This window comes from Herpailurus yagouaroundi, unplaced genomic scaffold, assembly GCF_014898765.1.
Source record: "Herpailurus yagouaroundi ecotype Mexico unplaced genomic scaffold, PumYag 217, whole genome shotgun sequence".
NCBI classification, from domain to species: Eukaryota; Metazoa; Chordata; class Mammalia; order Carnivora; family Felidae; genus Herpailurus; species Herpailurus yagouaroundi.
In genome coordinates, this window is record NW_024412448.1 from 2,744,007 (window position 1) to 2,762,672 (window position 18,666).

Genomic DNA, 18,666 nt, shown 5'->3' on the forward strand with positions numbered 1-18,666 from the left:
CAGGCAGGCCTCGTGGGCCGATCGGCCGTCGTCTGTAACCAGGCCGAACACAGCTTGCTGTGAAATTCACTTTGGTAGAAGTTCACGGTGCAAGGGGGAGTAGATACGCTTTGGCCCTCGGGGTCAGGCAGGCGGGGCCTCCCCCGGAGCTCCCGCGGTGCCGGCGCCCTAACGCCCCGGTCCCTCCCGTGTCCCTGCAGATCCCGAGTGGCAATCTGGGTATGTTCGGCAGCAGCGGAGCAGCACAAGCCAGGACCATGCAACAGCCGCCGCAGCCGCCCGTGCAGCCTCTGAGCTCCTCCCAGCCCAGCCTCCGCGCTCAAGTGCCTCCGTTTCTATCCCCTCAGGTGGGGCCCGCACCTGCGCTCCGGGCAAGGCCACGCACGCACGCACGCACGCACGCACGCACGCACGCCTGGGCCATAGCCATGTCGCCGCTGTAGAGTGAGGGCGGGCTCACCCCCGCCCGTCCGACAGGAGGCTGCGGGGGTCCTCCTGTCGTGCCGGCTGGAAAGGCGCCTCCCACGCTACCAGGCTGCCATTTGTGTCCTGCTCTTGACAGCCGTTCAGACGAGCCCGATGCACTGTCCTAGCTGGGAGAGGAAGGTGACGAGCTGGCACTTGGCTTAGGACGTGAGGGGCCACGTGGGAGCAGTCAAGGACCGAGTAATGCTTTAGTGGCCGACGGAACGGGATCGTGTGTCAGCCCATATACGTCACAGACGTCTTAGTTAAGTCCGTTACTTCGTATTAGACCAGGCTTGCCCACAGAGATTCCTTAAGAATAAAAAAAGAAGTCAAGCAGAATCAGGAAGAGATTGTTACTGCTTTGTGTAGCTCAAAAGCATATGCATTCTTTCATCTTAACGTTGTTTACTTACTGAGTAACATTCCATAATCTTACTCTTTGCAGCGAATTTTTCATTACAATGTTTCGGTCTTTTCCCGTGTAAAAATATTCAATAATAGAGACTGATGATAAGTTGTAGAATTAGCTGGAAGTAATTACTTCCCCACAAGTAATTGAACCCACGTTTGTGCCCTGAGCCGAGATGGCTGAAATGCAGGTCAAGTAACAGTTAAATTCATTAATCAGGACACGGGGTAAACGGCTCTGACAGAGACCCCAGAGGGCAGAAGCTCAGGCCAGACAGGCGTCTGCTTCTCTCGGGCGGCCGTGCAGGAGGCGGCGGCTCAGGGCTGTGGGGCGGCTCTCCCGACAGCAGGGAGCCCCACAGCCCCACCTGGGCCCGGGGGGGGCGGGGGGGGGGCGGGGGGGGCAGGCAGCAGGCTTCCCACACTCGGCCAAGCGGGTGTCACCACCCACCCCACCCCCCCACCCCCCGTGCCCATACACGCCGCCTAGTGGCAAACACTGAGATTCCCCAGTGCCGGGCCCCACCTGGTTCCCAGCCGCGGAGGTGCCCGTCCCGTTGAGAAGGGCGGATTGACGGTCCAGGCTCAGGCCGGCAGAGCCGGGGTGGACCACTTCCAGAGCCCATCCTGCGATGAGACCCTCCCGCGGGGTGGCGCGGTGCCCGCCAGTGGGTGTGACTTCTCTGAGATCCCACATCCACGGTCTCCAGTCCTACAATCGTGCCCGGCTGTTTTTGTGGTGACAGGACGTGAGATCCGTTTGCAAGGGGGTCCCCCGGAGCCTGAGCAGCTCCACTCGTGACCGCGGCGTTTGGAGGAGGAGGGCTTTCTCTTCTTTGCCTGCCTGCCTCCCGTGCGTCTTTCCCACAGAAGCACGTTAACTGCAACGGCAAAACGTCCAGGGGGTTGTCAATGGCTTCGGAGTTCATCCCTGAGACAAGTGTCGGTCATTGAGCAGTCTGCATCTTGAGAGACCACCTGCGCAGGCACCTGACGCCATCCTTTGTGTCCAACAGGTTCAAGCACAGCTTTTGCAGTTTGCAGCAAAAAACATTGGTCTCAACCCTGCACTATTGACCTCGCCGATCAATCCTCAGCATATGACGATGTTGAACCAGCTCTATCAGCTGCAGCTGGTGAGTGGACAGATCCGTTCAGCTCCTAGAACTAAGGAAGTGTGTGCCCCGACATTCACGTATCCCTGCCAGCCACACACCCTGACCCGTACAGGTAGTTGGTTCAACGCTTCCTCCTTGTCAGGGAAGCTCATTGAGACCCTCCTGAAATTTGTGGACTACTAAAAACACGAGGAAGTTTTTCACTTACGGGTGTTGTTCCTTAGCTTTGTAAATTCCCTGGTCCCTTCACGGAGTCGTCCAGATCTTACTGTCAGGCATGCCCTCTAACTTGGGGTCTCAGCTAGCTTTTCTCATCCAGAGTTTCCCGTCTGGACCACAGAACACAAGAAACGCTTGACGATTTTCTAAATTCTTCAGGATGGTATACGCGAATACTCTTTTGGAAGCATAAAAGAGAAGTTACTTCATGACATACAGTAGAATGCCTTGGAGATTAGGATTTAATTCTCTCTCGAAACCCCTGTTGAGAAAGGTGGATGTAGCCTAATAATTCTGGAAGGCTTTACAGTTTAACATGTCTTAAATTTTTAATTGTCAACAGTCTTCCTACTTTTACTATAAAACGCCAGGTCACGTGTCACGTATGAAGGCATACTGCATTGGTATATGCCCAAGGACCAAGTGCGTTCTTTCTTTCTTTGATATGTTGACACCTGGTTTATTTAGAATTCTCGTCCAACAGCTTCATCTCCTAGAAAATGACCAGGAATCATGAGGGAAAGAAAAAAGGCCTCCGATAGACAAAGGCATTGATGTGCCACTTTTCCTCACAGGAGAGCCCTGGGCCCTCTCAGCCCTAAGCCTTTACTGTCTGTTAGACTCCCATCTAGCCAGCTTGAGTGTCGGCTTCCCAGTAAGAAGCAGCATGGGATGGGAGGAGACAAGTGCCCCGAGACAAATCGTGGTGTCGGGGAGGACACAGAGCTCTGGAAGGGGGTTCGTGACCGTGACAGACCCTCGAGACAGTTTCTTTGTCCTTAAAATGGGAACCGGGGGCACCCTGCGGCGTGGGGGTGAGGCTTCCCAGGACCCGAAGGCACCAAGGGTGGGTGGTTCAGGGGCACAGGATTAGTGCTTTTACTACCAAGCTGACCTCAGATGACGGAGAAGGAAACAACCATAAAAATCAGGCACACACGTAAGAAGCATATTATTTAGAACTCTTGCTATAGAGGAAAATCGCGTTATGCTCCTTGGCAACACTGAAGACGTGGCTGTATTCTCACATGAGACGTATCTGATTATCGTACTGATGTTCTAGAGTCTCTTATTCATACAGTCATTTTTATTGCCCCTTACGGTGTGAAAGACCTCAAGAGAATCTTTTCTTTTTTCCCATGGAGGCATTTTATTTACACGTATGTATCACATCTCTAGAAACAGAATCCCAGGATCTTCCCTCTGGTGCGTTTTCACCTTGCTTCTCTCTGGTCCACGATGCCCGCTGAGGCGGTCGGCACCGTGACACCAAACGGCAGGACGGGAGCAGATTGCTTGGCCATCTTTCTAGATGTCTGGGCTGCGCATCACGTCTGGTGCCGGTCGCTCCGCCCGGGAGGCTCACGGCACTTTTCCCCACTCTGTGAGCATCAGTGATTTCAAATTGGCCGCCGTCACCATGCTTCGTCATCGCAGTCACACACCACACGGTGACTTTGGAGCAGGGCCTAGCCTGCTAAGCTAGGTGTTTGCCTCTCTTTCCGACGTCGTTTGTGCTCTCGAGAGCATCTGCCAGGACATTCACTCACACTGCCGTGAGAGCATGGGAAGATGGCGGAAACTGCAGGAAAATCTTGAATTACGTTTCATGTATTCTGTTTTAAAACCAAGCATGCTGTTTTTAATTTTTTTTTTTTTTTTTACTAATTTTTTTAAAGTTTATTTATTTTTGAGAGACGGAGCGTGAGTGGGGGAGGGGCAGAGAGAGAGGGAGACACAGAATCGGAAGCAGGCTCCAGGCTCCGAGCCGTCAGCACAGAGCCCGACGCGGGGCTTGAACTCATGAACCGTGAGATCACGACCTGAGCCAAAGTCAGCGCTTAACCAACTGAGCCACCCAGGTCCCCCTTTAATTTTTTTGTTTGTTTGTTTGTTTTGGTTTTTTTTCAAAATAATCGTTAAAAAGTTTTGGTGCACTCTGACGTTTTTAGGGCCTTTACGGATTCACTTAAGTGAAGTATTTTATTTTTCTATAATTCACAGATTAAGGAGGCACTTCTAAATATTTTTTAAATTTATTTGTTTTTGAAAAAGAGAGAGAGAGAGAGAGAGAGAGAGAGCATGTGCGTGTGCAAGTGGGGGAGGGCCAGAGGACAGGGTGGGGGGAGAGACTCCCAGGCAGGACCTGCATTGTCCGTGCTCAGCCTGAGCCACCCAGACACCCCTAGTTTTTCATCTTGCCGTCATTTGTTTTTATTTTTAGTTGGTAGGACTCAAGCAGAAGAATTTTGATCTTGGAGCACCTGGGTGGCTCGGTCAGTTGAGCGTCTGACTCTTGATTTCAGCTCAGGTCATGATCTCACGACTCGTGAGTTCCAAGCCCTATGTCGGGCCCCGGGCTGACAGTGCAGAGCCTGCTTGGGATTCTCCCTCTCCCTCTCTCTGCCCCTCCCCTTCTCTCTCCTTGTCTCTCAAAATAAATAAAGAAACAAGAAGAATTTTGGTCTCTTCATCAACTAAAAACCATTTGCAGACAGACCTCACTGTCTACACTACACAGGGGCGGGGGGTGGGGGGTGGGTACTGGCTGAAGTACTTTGTAAAACTCCACGCACTGGAAGGATTTGGGGAAGACATTTCTCCTTTTAAAAACGCTCTGCCTCGGGGCGCCTGGGTGGCGCAGTCAGGGGACCAAGAATCTTGGCCGCTTTCTGCCTTTTTTTTTTTTAAACTAATATGCAACGGCGGAACCGCTTGTTGACGACTTTCTTACAGGACCTTAACTGTGTTCTCTCGACAGGCATACCAACGTTTACAAATCCAGCAGCAGATGCTACAGGCTCAGCGCAGCGTTTCCGGACCCGTGAGACAGCAGGAACAGCAAGTAGGTGCCGCCGGAGGGCACGGCCGGACTCGCGGGCTCCCTCTTCCCCGATCGGAAGACGCCAGGCGGCCGGCCGTTCCACTGTCGTTGACTTTCCGCCCGCCAGGCCGCCCCTGTTAGCGGTGCCGCGGTCCCCTGGGTTTGGGAGGAGGAGACCGGACGCCCCGGGTCTGCGGACGAGCGAGGGGTGCCACCTGGGGACCCCTTCGAATTCGCGTCTCTGCCACCAGGTCGCGCGCACAATCACTAACCTGCAACAGCAGATCCAGCAGCACCAGCGCCAGCTGGCCCAGGCCCTGCTCGTGAAGCCGCCGCCGCCCCCGCCGCACCTGTCTCTGCACCCCTCTGCAGGCAAATCGGCCATGGACAGCTTCCCCCCTCACCCCCAGGCCCCCGGCCTGCCTGACCTGCAGACCAAAGAGCCGCAGTCTTCACCCGGCACCTTTGCTCCCTACCCTCTCGGTGAGTCCCCGGCGTGGCCACTCGGCGCCAGGTCCCGGGCCCGCTCGGTGGGGGAGCGGCGCTGGCTGTGCCGCAGAGCAAGGTCTCGCCGCGGCCACGGATACCTTTAAGCATAAAATCTTTGAAGGCCGTCCCAGTGGAAGCCCCAGAATTCCCGCACTTCCGCTGTCGAACCAGCTCTATCCCCGGTCTCCTCCTCTTTAGCAGCCGCCATCCTCCACCCTAACTGCAGGGTGAGTTTCTAACAGTTTTGCCAGTAAAGGCGTCTAGGTTTTTACAAATCGGGCACTTCTTGGAAAGCCACGGTTGTCCCTACACGTCCTGTGGTGTAGAAAGGGGTTCGTGTCATCCACCCAATCACCATGCATGTGATGACCCATTCGCCTGCAGGAGGCGTGCTCGTGAAGCCCACAGGTGAACAGAAGGCAGGGGCCGCCCTCCGGGTCTCACAAGCTAGCCAGGGGGCACAGGTCACGTAACCGGAGGCCGTATCGAGGAAATGTCGCAGGGAGGCATCTGTCCGTAAATTGATGGCGCATGAAACGTTTGCTAGAAGAAGCCAGAAACTGGTGAAAGCTCTCAGGTTCGTCTGTCAGGTGGCTGTTAGTCTGAGGCTACAGGACAAAGGGAATCAGTAACCCAGGAAATACACATCCGAACGAGCAAAAGCCAGTTCATGATACTGGATTTGCTCCCAGCCGATGGTGTCCCTTTCCATGGCACTACTCTGAAAAGAGCCATAAATCCCAATCGTGTGAGCACTGTCCACTTGACGTACGATCGGTGTGGTGCGTCCTTAATATGAAACTGATGAATGCCCACTGTGATCACTCCACCCCTTCCTCACTGTCCCGCGCTCACAGCCCTTTATCGCACGGAGCTGGGTAGTCTGGTAGCCGAGGCCTGGCCCGGGAGCTGGCCCACCCACCACCAGGGCTGGCTCAGCGCTTCTTGTGTGGCTTGCCCGACTGCCCTCTGCCTCAGCTCCTCATCTAAAGTGGGGGATATGGGGGCGCCTGGATGACTCAGTCGGTTAAGTGTCCAACCCCTGATTTAGGCTCAGGTCATGATCTCATGGTTTGTGAGATCCAGCCCCACGTCGGGCTCTGCGCTGACAGTGTGGAGCTTCCTTGGGATTCTCTCTCTCTCTCAAAATAAGTTCTCTCTCTCAAAATAAATAAGTAAACTTAAAAAAAAAAAAAAGAAAGATCCTTTTCCTCCACTCCTCACCCCCAGCACACGGCTGCACACCCCTGCTCTCTCTTAAAAATCAACTTTAAAAAAATAAAGTAGGGATACTTCCTTCCTGGGATCCTTTAAAGATTAAGTGAGTTAATACATGAAGTTCTCAGAACAGTGCCCAGCATGCAACAAGCCCGTCTGGAATGTGAGCTGGACAGAGGCACGTCTGGTTCAGGAACTGTTATTTCACAACCAAACTCCACTCTGTCTGGTATCCCAGAATGCTTCAGCTTCAGCCTCCTAGTGTCCATGTGGCCTCCTGACCTTCTTTTAGGGGAACAAAGTACGTCAATCTTCACTCTTACAGATTCTTTCTCAGGGCAAATGAAAGAATTAGTACAGTGAATCTTCAAAATGAGATGAAAAATGATTGTGATGATATTGTATAAAATTGCCTATCTGGTTGGTTCTTGGCGTTTTTCTTCAGCGGTTGTATTTCCATCCACCTATCTTCCCCCATCCACAGCGTCTCCTTGTTCCGGTGTTTGCTGACTGCTGGAATCTGTCGTCCACATGGGAAGATCGGGCATAGAGTAACAAAAACTAACCTTCCCGGACGGCGCTTCGGAGGAGGGAGGGCACGTGCTCACCTCGTGGGGAAGGAGAGACCGGAGCAGGGTCTCAGCTTGGGTCTCAGAGGAGCGGGGACTTGAGTGATGAGGAAAGGGCGCATCCCGGGCGGTCATGCTGACTTGTGGGGCGTCCACGAGTGAGCGGGCATCCCCTCAGCCAACTAGATCTGTGCAAAGTGAAGGTGGCCTTCCAGCAGCCTCTGACGCACACAGGGGTTTTGTTCCATCCGCAAGTGTGTGCATGTGTGTGTGTTAATTGCCAAAATTTCAAAATTGGAGGTTTTTAAATGAAGGTGACTTCTGGCTTCTCTTCAAGTGGCTCCACTGGGTCTGCCCGCCCCATGGCTGCCACTGGCTGGCACCAGCGGCAGGCACTTCAGGTGGGACGAGCCCTGTAGGGTTCATCACCCTCCCCGGCAGGCCTGCCTCACACCCACCTGGCTCCCGTAGGCGTGTGAGTTTGCAGATGCTGATTTCAAGTTAAAACTAGAAGCTTCCTTGAGAGTCGAGATTCACTTCTGCCTGGTCTGGGAAGGAAACTGTCTGTATGTAACTGGGATGTGCTTCCGTTGGCTGTCCTCTCCCAGCCGCGCATTCAGTCCAGCCCATAACTGGTGTCCCCATCGGGGGCTCTTCACCACGGCCTCATTGCCATCCTCCTCACCTCTCTTTATTAACCTGGCACAGCGCGGCCACATCCGACCGCACGTGCTTTTAGCTCTACAGAAAAACCCAGAATCGGCATGCCTTTCCAGCTGGGGGCACGTGGCGGGGGCACGTGGCAGCCCCACACTCTCTCAAACAGGCCAGGTCCTTAAAGGGAGTTCGGTATTTAATTCCTAAACTCCTGAAGGGCAGACTTTTGTAGAGCAAGGTCACTAAAAGTGGAATTGAATCACCCCTACCAGCCTTGTTCTAGGTGGTCCTTTAGAGCCCCGTCTAGAACTCCAAAAGAGCTGTCCTGATCCGGGGAGCTTCCCTAAGATTGTCCTAATCGTCTGGACGCGTCCTGTCTCTCAGTGGGCTCTGAGGAGCTCCAGGACCATGTTCAGCTCTGAAGTGAGCAAAGTGGAAAGAGTCATTGGTCTTACTTAATCAGAGACTATTCGTTTCCACTTCACCTTAATTCAGGAATAATGTTCCTGGAAATAGATGTTGTTAGAAAGACAAATAGCTTTTCTCTCCACCAGCATTAAAAGTTGAAGTATTTGGCTACGAGTTGAGACTCGGATGGGTTCTCCAGGAGAGCGTTAGAAGGTAGTGAAATTTAGAGGAAGAGCAGGCACATCCTAACAGCGTTTTTATTTTTAGCTGGACTGAACCCAAACATGAATGTCAGCAGCATGGACATGACTGGCGGTTTGTCAGTGAAGGACCCGTCTCAGTCCCAGTCCCGCCTCCCTCAGTGGACACACCCCAACCCGATGGACAACCTGCCCGGTGCTGCTCCTCCCCTCGACCAGAACCCCAGCAAGCATGGTACGTCCGAGACGGTGCCCCCGCCAGCTGTCCGGTTGCAGAGCGTGCTTGTTTTCTAACTCACGCTGCAGCTCTTTCCTGAGAATTCCTTTAGAACGGAACACTCTGTCCGTGGGTGCGTAAGACCCCAGCCGGTCTGCAGTCGGGCCTCCTGAAACCCCAACCGCCACCCGCTCGCCACAAACCCGGTTGTTGAAGATGCCCCAGAGCAGTGAGAACATGGACCGTAGCCTAAATATTTGTTTATTTTTATCTGTATCCTTCAGGAAGAAAACTTGTCTATCTACCGAGAAAAATTTTTTTCAATAAAATAAAACACAGTAGACTTCCAACTTGACAAACTTCATGGTTCTTAAAGAATTTCGGTCTTGGGGCACCTGGCTGGCTCAGTTGATGGAGCCTACAACTCTTAATTTTTTTTTTTTACGTTTATTTATTTTTGATAGAGAGACAGAGCACAAGTGGGGGAGGGGAAGAGAGAGACAAAGACACAGGATCCGAAGCAGGCTCCAGGCTCCGAGCTGTCAGCACAGAGCCCGACGCGGGGCTCAAACTCCCAAACCGCGAGATCATGACCTGAGCCGGAGTCTGATGCTTAACCCACTGAGCCACCCAGGCGCCCCTGGAGCCTACAGCTCTTGATCTCAGGGTTGTGGCTTCAAGCCCCACGGTGGATGTAGAGATTACTTAAAAATAAAATCTTTAGGGGCACCTGTGTGGCGCAGTCGGTTGAGCATCCAACGTCCGCTCAGGTCGTGATCTCATGGTTCGGGAGTTCAAGCCCCACGTTGGGCTCACTGCTGTCAGCGCAGAGCCCGCTTCAGATCTATCTTCTGTCCCTGTCTCTTTTTGTCCCTCCCCACCTTGCGCTCTCTCAAAACTAAGTAAAATAAAATAAATTTTTTAAATGATGATTATAAAATAAAAGCTTTAAAAAAACAAAACCATTTCAGTCTCTCAGAGACGCACTAACCGAAGCAGTCACTTATCCTTAGCGCTGGACAAATCGAGTGTGCTTGTTCCTGTACCTCTGAAAGGGACAGGGCCCGGCGCCCAGCCGCGAGGGCTCAGAGGCCCAAGAACGCCCTGTTCACTGGGCTCTTTGCCTCCCGCTGTCCTCACAGGTGCTATCCCTGGAGGCCTGAGCATCGGGCCTCCAGCTAAGTCCTCCATTGACGACTCCTATGGCCGGTACGATTTAATCCAGAACAGTGAGTCACCAGCCAGTCCTCCGGTAGCTGTTCCCCATAGCTGGTCACGTGCCAAATCTGACGGTGATAAAATCTCGAATGGCTCCAGCATCAACTGGCCCCCAGGTAAGAGCGCACGAGACCTGCATGCAGTGGCAGAGCAGAACTGCGCCAAGCCCCGGGAGAGCGATTCCGCCCCGGAGAAGCCGGGATCTGAGCTGAGAGTCCTGGAGGCGTGAGCTCCTGCTTTGGCTTTTCCACTAGAAATCCAGATTTGGGAAGTGGTTAGCCCCCAGCGCTTTCCTGAAGCCCCTTAGTTCGGTGGAAGGAGGGTGGGCGCTGGGTTGCGTCTGGTCAAACGGTTGCTAGACTTTACACCTTCCCAACACTCTCTGAACGGGGCAGCTACGGTACCTGCTTCTAGCTGGTTCCCGAGGATTGATGATTCCCTGAAAGGATGTGTCTCCTGTTTTGACTCATAGGTTATAAGAATTTGCATAAATTCTCGTGAGGCGACGTGAAGGTGCTGTGATTCTCACGTGTCTTGATTTCCATTTCGTTTGGCATTTTCCAGAATTCCATCCTGGAGTCCCGTGGAAAGGACTTCAGAACATAGACCCTGAGAACGACCCCGACGTCACTCCTGGAAGTGTCCCCACCGGGCCCACCATCAATACCACCATACAGGACGTCAACCGCTACCTCCTCAAGAGTGGAGGTGAGGTGTCGGGTGCCGTGCGGGCCGTGAGGCAGGGACGCTGGGAGACGCGTTTATGTGCACTTCTCCCCACCCAGAGGTAGCGCTGAAGGTGAAAATGGAGCCTGATTTCGACCAAGTGGGCTCTCTGGATTTAGTAACGCACCGTTTTAGAGCACTATGTCGCGAAATGCCGATATTAAGGATTAAGCCTTTTAGTGAAAAAGTTCCCACTTAGGGTCTATTTAAACTGCAGGTGAATTGACCCCTTACTGCCCTATCTCCGTCCACTTCCTTCCACGAAGTCTGGTAAAAAGACTAAAACCCGCCCCCCAGCACCATGTTCCCAGCAGAACTCAGGATGCCCTGTGTCAGACGTTAGGATCCAGCAGGAGGAAGTGAGGAGCTGGCTGTGAAGTTCAAATTGTAAGTGTAGCTTCCGGGCGTGGCACCGAGAAGGGCAGACGGCGCAGCTCCGGTGAAGTCGTGGCGTCACCGTCAGAATGGTGTGTGGGAATAGCTGGGCTGCCGTGGGTGCTCGTCCCCAATGAGGCCCCTCGGGTCGTTCCCAGAACATTAATTCAGTTTTCCTGCTGTGGGTGAGACTGTGGGAGAGGTGCAGTTCTTTTCAGCGGTTCCTTAAAGTGACGGGCTTCTAGGCGTTTCTGTGGTTTGGGTAGAAAACCAGTTCAGATCCTGCTGTTCAGGGCTGTGCATCCCTCGCGCCTCGATGCAGCCTCTGCTTAGACCCTGCTGTCGGGGACAGAGGAGTGGTACAGGGGACACGAAATGGAGCCTGTGTGAGACGGCAGGGGACAGGGAGAGGCACAAGCCGGAAGTCAGACTCTGCTCTCACGGCTCGTCACCCTGAGTGTGCGGCAGGGCTGTGTCTGAGCAGGAATGGCCATCAGTGTATTTTGAGGCTCGTGGCAGGTGTGAAGAGGGAGCACTGACCCAGGTGTTGAAAGACCTCAGAAGGAGTCGAGGTGGCTTGGTGTAGCACAGAGCTTCTGCCAGTGCCCTGTGGGTCCTCCAGTGGTCCATTGGCCGCTGAATGGCCCTTGGAGCACTGCGGGCGACACATGAGTGTGACGTGACAAAGGTGCCCTGCAGAAGTAGGTAAATTCTGAGGACGGGGCTAAGCAGCCGTCCTCCAGTCCCGAGTGGCTGAGGCGGAGGCAGACAGAGGAAAATCTAGAAGCCTCAGAAGCGTCGGCATCGGGATAAGATGAGAAAACCGAACCTCCAACTCCGGGATAAAGAATCAGGCAGCCGTCCAACCTGGGCACCTCGGAGCTTCCCGTGATGTGACTTCAGGGGGTGGTCAGTGGACGTTTCGAGTCTCAGGCAGCTCCCGCCAGGTTCCCCCTGCACGCGCCAGAGGACCCTCTCCCCTGCTCCTGAGCCCCTCGTGGTTTGCTCTTTGGGAGAAGGGAACCTACAGAACTCCTCTGTATGTAAGTGGTTTGCATAGTCTGCCGCCGGGGGGGGGGGGGGGGGGGGGGCACTGCCAGGGCCGGACCTGCTGAGCTAGTTCAGCCGCCACCGCCACCGCCCAGGTGGGGCCCCGGGAAGGTCAGCCTGTGGAAGGAAATGTGACAAGCCGATTGTGCTCACGTCCCCCCGCCCCGTGGTGCTCGGTGCTCGAGCAGGTATTGTCACACAAGGGCGCCCAGCCCTCCAGCTCCCCACACGGCTCTCCACCACACGCCCCCGTGTCATGAGGGAGCGGGAGCGGGAGCGGCACGGACGGGAGCCAGAAGACACACGGAGACATTTGGAGTCGGAGCGGAGTGCTGGTCTTTAACGGCCAAATGGATAACCAAGAACTTGGAGGGTTTTCTTAGTTTGGTGGGTATTGTTTGAGGTGTGAACAGCTGGAGACTGCCCGTACTGTTCGTTTTCTCCTACTTGGGGGGGAATCAGTGTGACCCCTTCCCACGCAGGGCGCTGTCCTCGACACCCTGCTGGTGATGCCCTTCTCTCGGGCCCTGACGCCCCGCGTACCCTCCGGAGCGCCCCGGCCTCTCCGCGTGGCTGTGGGACCCCACGTGGGGGGCGAGCGTCGGCGGCCTGCCCTGGCCGCGTGTCGCTCACGCTGTCAGCCTCCCACCAAAGCCCCCTTGGGAGACCCCCTCCTGGTTGCTAGCGCGGTCACACACACCGCTAGGCACCCTCTTAGCACCTCCTCTGCTCCTGCAGGGTCCTCCCCACCGTCATCTCAGAGTGCCGCGCTGCCTTCCTCGAGTGCCTGGCCGCTCAGTGCCTCCGGCTACGGTCGCTCCTTCAGCAGCATCGCGCCGGCGCCTAGCATTGCAGGTACGCCCCCGCTCTCCCCAGGCGGCACCGGCTGGCCCTGCTGTCCCTGCCGTCTGCCCGCCCGCCCGCTCCAGACACCCCGGGCCGCGCCCTGGGGTGAGGCCAAAGGCGGGGAAGGCGGGGCCCGGGCACCTCCGCCCCCTTCCGTGTGCGGTGGGCATGGGAACATTGCCTCTGCGGGGTTGTCGCAAAGGGCACGTGGTTGTGGGACGCAGCACACCTGTCACCTGAATGTACCTCCACCCTCCCTCCCCCGCAGCTACAGGACAGGGGGTGCACGGGGATTAGGGACACACAGGCGCAGCTGCTCAGACTTTGCCGTTACCTTTGCCATCACGGATGGAGGAGACGAGAGCGGGTCCCATAAAGTGCGGCTGCTTCCCGTCACTCGGATAAGTGCAGCGCCTGGATTATTTCTGTTACCCTAGACGCTTACGTCTTTGAAGTGAGCGGTTTTCTTCTAGGCTTACAGGAGAATGGAGAATTGTCTGTCATAAAAACCTCAGAAGAATTTGTATCTGAAAACTTTAAGACAAGGCTATAACGAGACGTGGGTACACACGCTCATGGAATGTGTATCAGGGTTGTAAATAGAAAACTTACATAAGGAAGGTTTATTGCTTATAAGCGTCTTCAAGTACACTTCTGTATTCCTTCAAACCTTGTCGTCCAGACTTAGTTAAACTTACTTAAACCAGCGCCATAGGAATTCTTTTTAGTACTCGTACCTGAGGAAAAAAGTAGTTTTGATATTATTTAGCATTTTTTCCCCTCACTCCGAAATCCGTTTATTTTTTTAATTTTAATCCCAATGTAACAAACGTACAGTCTTCTATCAGTTCCCGGTGCACAATACAGTGATTCAACATACAGTTTAGCGTCTTATTGAAAAGCGTCTGGATGACTCTCTTCCTTCTAATGCTTATTCTTTCTAACGTTTACAGAGACGTGTGTAGACCTTTAATGCTTCCAAAATCATTTAGCTGAAGAAAAGGGGCAGAATCAAATCATTTTCCCTGTATGAGGCAGTTTTTAGGGCACTTTTGTTTTTCTCATCAAGGACACCTTTGCTGAGATTAGCGTTTGTTTGTTTGTTTGTTTGTTTGTTTGTTTGAAGTCACAGTCAATGCCAGTGGGCGGGGGTGGAGGGGAGCTGCACGCACAGTCCACATCGGCCTGGTCACTGCCATGCTGTCCAGGGACCACGGCGACGCGACGACCGTGCCAGCAGCACTTACCATCCTTGCCACACTGGGCGAGCGAGGCAGGCCCGGCCCTCGTCCGGGTGTCCGCACATCGCAGCCGGGCCCTGGGTGCGGGAGAAGCTGGGGCCGGGAGTCATCGCCAGTTTGGTTTTTTCTCCCAAAGAGCCTTAAAACGCCCTTCCCCCGGCTGCGGTTCCAAGATGCCGAACGCTCGGCCGCCAGCACCCGGGGGCCACAACCATCCGTGTGCGCAGTGCGGCCCTGCCAGCGGGTCTCGAAGCTGTGGGCGGTCAGGGCAGAGCCCTGGCAAGGGGCTGGTGCCTAAAGACATAGCTTGAAGGATCTACAGGTTAGGCTTCTGACCTCAGTGAGTGTGTCACGTTACGAGCTCGTCCCAGTGGAATATGTTGGTAAATTAGCCTTAACGTTGAACTACAAAAATGCCATTTTTTGGTGGCAAATCTGCTTCTGGCACATTTTGCGAATTAGTGTAGAAGCGGCAGGGCCTCTGCTGGGCGCAGGCCGCCTGTGTTTCCGGGCAGAGATTCAAGAGCGAGCGCACCCCGTGGTTCTCGGGTGGGGGTGCCTTGACCCGCTGTTCCTTGCTCATGATGCTTCTGCCGGCACCGGAGAGCACTTCGTGCGGCGCCCCACACCCCGCGGCGACTTTTCTTCTGTCTCAAGAACGCCTGTGCTCCGTCTCTCTGCCTTTCCAGGTAAACTGTCAGACATTAAATCGACGTGGTCCTCTGGCCCTGCCTCCCACACGCAAGCCTCTCTGTCTCACGAACTGTGGAAGGTGCCCAGAAACACTACTGCACCCACGAGGCCGCCTCCAGGGTTAACCAATCCCAAGCCTTCCTCCACCTGGGGAGCCAGCCCCCTCGGCTGGACCAGCTCTTACTCCTCGGGTACGAATCCGTCCTCTGTGCGAGTGGGGTGGGGGAGCACGGGGGCTGTGCACCTGCTCCACTTACCCTTCAGGGAACGTGCCTGTCGGGTTGTCCCGGGACCCCTTCACAGGGACTGCTGTGACCCTGCCCCCCAGGTCCCAGGGCTGGCTGCGGAGGAGGCGCCCCAGACTCTTGGGGCGTGTCTGAGCCCGGCGCTCCGGCTGCCCTGATGTCGGCGTCTGCCCTGGGCCCCGGCGGTCACGGCGCCCCTCGAGGGGCCTCGCTGGGCCCGGGGAGGAAGCCCGTTCGTGCACAAGGGGCTCCACTGCCACGTGCACATTTGCTTCTCCACAATATTTCTCTGGGGCAGATGGCCCCCGGCGTGAGGCAGCTCCTGTATCCTGATGTGCCCTCCACCAGCTGTGCGGGTGGGAGAAACGCGTGCACTGGGAGTTTAAGAAGCTGAGATTAGAGCCCACCGCAGATAGTTTGGCAATGGCTGTCGGCCCCTTGAGAGCAGCCCGGTGGGTCTGCGGTACTAACAAGGGGGATTTCAGAGCGTTGATTCCAAGGAGCATGGGGGCCGAGGAGGAGTCCCTCGTCACACCTGCCCCCAGGAGTCTGCAGGGATCGTGAGCTTGGGTTCCTCAAAGCCCAACGACGGCGTGGGTTTTCAAAGGTTGAGAAAGGCTTAGAGCACGCGGCAGCGCTCTGGGCCACCAAGCGTTGGCGAGATGAGAAGCCTCCGGAGGCCGTGCTGACTGCTCTTCCCTGGCTCGTGCAGGTTCCGCGTGGAGCACCGACACCTCAGGAAGGACAAGCAGCTGGCTCGTTCTCCGCAACCTCACGCCCCAGGTACAGGCGCCTGCCGTGGGGGTCACCGTGCGGGGACCCCGCCGCCTGCCGGTCTCTGTGCTGGGGGCCCTCGTGTTCCTGGTGAATTGTGTATTTTTTAGGCTTAAGGACTCTACCCTTTAGACAGTTGCTTGCCTTTAATTACAGCCCCTCGAGAGCGATTTGTCCTGTGCTCACCTTTTCTGGGGTCAGGGGCCACAAGGCCACCAGGACCATGGGCTCTGTGCGATGTGCCCTGGCTGGGGGTGGGTGGGGAGGCCAGAACCAAAATGGGGTCTTTTCTTTCTCCTGATTTACTTAACTTATATTGAAAATTACATGGTAAGTTACAAGGCATAAAAGGTAAAACCATAAAGTCGTATAGGACAGACATTCGCCCAGTGCTTAGTACACAGGGTGACGTACATTTCCTTTGAAGAATGTCACAGAAGAAGCCCCAGGAAGCTCGTTACTGCCCCCTTTGCTTCCTCAATCAGATCGACGGCTCTACCCTACGGACGCTGTGTTTGCAGCACGGGCCTCTCGTCACATTCCACCTGAACCTGACCCAAGGCAACGCCGTGGTCCGCTACAGCTCCAAGGAGGAAGCCGCCAAGGCCCAGAAGTCCCTGCACATGTACGTCTCTCGGCCGCCGCTCGGCTGCCCAATGGCTGTGGCTGCGGCCCCGGCAGTGCTGGGTTTGGGGGTCGTAGGTGTGTCTGGGGCTGCTGTGGCAAAGCACGTGGGCACAGACGTCGATTGCCCCGGTTCTGTGGAGCACCCACACCTCAGGAAGGTGTCGCAGGCTCCGTTCCCTCCGAGGCTCCTCTCTTCGGCCTGCAGACGGCTGGCTGCCTTGTCCCCGTGTCCTCACGTGGTCGCCTCTGAGTCTGAGCGTGTGTGTCCTGATTGCCCGTTCTTAGAAGGACACAGTCATAGTGGATTAGGCCCCATTTTCATCCCCACTTTATTTTTTTCTTTTAATTTTATCTTCAGTGTCTTTATTTTTGAAGGAGAGAGAGAGAGACAGAGCACGAGCGGGGGAGGAGCAGAGAGAGAGGGAGACACGGAATTCGAAGCAGGCTCCAGGCTCTAAGCTGTCAGCACAGAGCCCGAACCCACAAACTGCGAGGTCGTGACCTGAGCCGAAGTCGGACGCTTAGCCGACTGAGCCACCCAGGCGCCCCTCATCCCCACTTGCAAGTCCCATCTCCCAATACAGGCCTAGCCAAGGTGCTGGGGGTCAGGGCTCCAACATAGGAATTTGGAGGGCCAGGCCCTAGCAGGTGTCCTATGACACATCTCCTTCTGCTGCGGGGTTGCTGTGGCCACACCGTCCACGAGGGAAAGCCCCTCCTCCCCCCCCCCCCCCCCCCCGAGAGAGCACGTAGGACACAGAAGGAAACGCTGTCTCCACCGGGTAGCCCCAGGCAGGTGACACATCCTAGCAGCCACCTCCCTCCCCCAATTACAGGATGCTCTTGATAAGATGTGTGAATGGACCTGCTCGGTCACTGGAGCTGCAGCTGCAGGGCCCGGAAATTAGTCGTTCCCATTTTTAGCCCAGGATGTAAGTTAACAGATTCTAGATGATGCCCAAGTTGAGGGGCACCTTCACGTACCTCCTGAAGAATATACTGTTACCGACACAGTATCGCTGCTAAAGGTGTCAGATGGGGAAAGCAGCTCGTAATCTGGGGTTGGAAACAGCAGAAGCAAAATGCGAGCCGTGGGCTCTTTCCGGGTGACCTGTGACGCCCCCAGCTGCGCTTTTTCCGTGAAAGCAGCACAGGAAGCCAGGGAGGTGGGCACAGGAAGGCGCGGGGTTGTTCCACCCACGTGACTGCTGTCCTGCTCCTTCTTGCTGTTTGTTTTGAGGGTTTTGGTGGCTTTTTCGAGCTGTAGTTGGCACACGGCGTTGTGTCCGTTCAAGGTGAGCACGTGTGGATTTAACGCGTTTGTATCCCGCCCGGGTGTGATCGCTGCGTAGCGTTAGCTCACGCCTCCGCTGGCCCAGAATTACCGTTTCGTGTTTGTCGCGAGCACGTTGCAGATCTGCCCTCTTAGCAGCTCTGCCGTGTAGAGCGTTGCCAGTTGTCATCAGTGCGCGGTGTGTTAGGTCCTCTTCTAACCGGAAGTCCGTACCCTTGTGCCAACACCACCCCACTTCCCAGCCCTCGGCGACCACCTGTCTCCTCTCTGTGTCTGCAAGCGTGGATCTTTTAGACTCCGCACCCAAGCGAGACCACGCGGGATTTGTCTTTCCCTGACTTCCCTCCCTCAGCTTAAGGCCACCAGCATCCGTGCGTGTTTGTCACAAATGGCGGGGTCCTCTTTCCCACAGCTGAGTGACGTTCCGTGGTGGGGGCAGGGGCTGTGAACCATCTCGATCCGTTCGTCCATTGACAGGCACTCAGGTTCTTTCCATGTCTTGGTTACTTTGGACAACACTGCAGGAATGCTTTCCTTCGGATATGTGGCCAGAAGTGAGATTGCTGGATCGTACGATTCTTCCGTGTTTAACTTTCTGAGAAACCTCTCTAGCGGCTGGACTAACTCACATTCCCCCAGCAGTACAGAAGGGCTCCCTATTCTCAGCATCCTTACCAACGGTGGTTCTCTCTTGTCTCTTTGAGGACAGCCATTCCGACGGATGTGAGGTGATTCCTCATTGGGCGTTGATTTGCATTTCCCTGATGATGAGTGATGTGAAT

The 18,666-nt window shown here is 55.2% G+C and overlaps 1 protein-coding gene across 6 annotated transcripts in view; it reads left to right on the forward strand.

Moving 5' to 3' along the window:
* Positions 1–18,666, forward strand: part of TNRC6C (trinucleotide repeat containing adaptor 6C) — a 95,561-nt gene that overhangs the window by 72,474 nt on the left and 4,421 nt on the right. For 5 of the 6 annotated variants that reach the window (XM_040456539.1, XM_040456536.1, XM_040456537.1 and 2 more), the window contains 11 exons: positions 201–347; positions 1,893–2,012; positions 4,975–5,058; positions 5,289–5,520; positions 8,646–8,813; positions 9,938–10,129; positions 10,578–10,721; positions 12,903–13,019; positions 14,941–15,135; positions 15,902–15,972; positions 16,449–16,588. In XM_040456539.1, the coding sequence (XP_040312473.1) occupies positions 201–347; positions 1,893–2,012; positions 4,975–5,058; positions 5,289–5,520; positions 8,646–8,813; positions 9,938–10,129; positions 10,578–10,721; positions 12,903–13,019; positions 14,941–15,135; positions 15,902–15,972; positions 16,449–16,588 (1,610 nt within the window). Of the gene's footprint in view, positions 1–200; positions 348–1,892; positions 2,013–4,974; positions 5,059–5,288; positions 5,521–8,645; positions 8,814–9,937; positions 10,130–10,577; positions 10,722–12,902; positions 13,020–14,940; positions 15,136–15,901; positions 15,973–16,448; positions 16,589–16,665; positions 16,976–18,666 lie in introns of those variants that run through there. The other variant, XM_040456541.1, reaches the window with a different exon arrangement.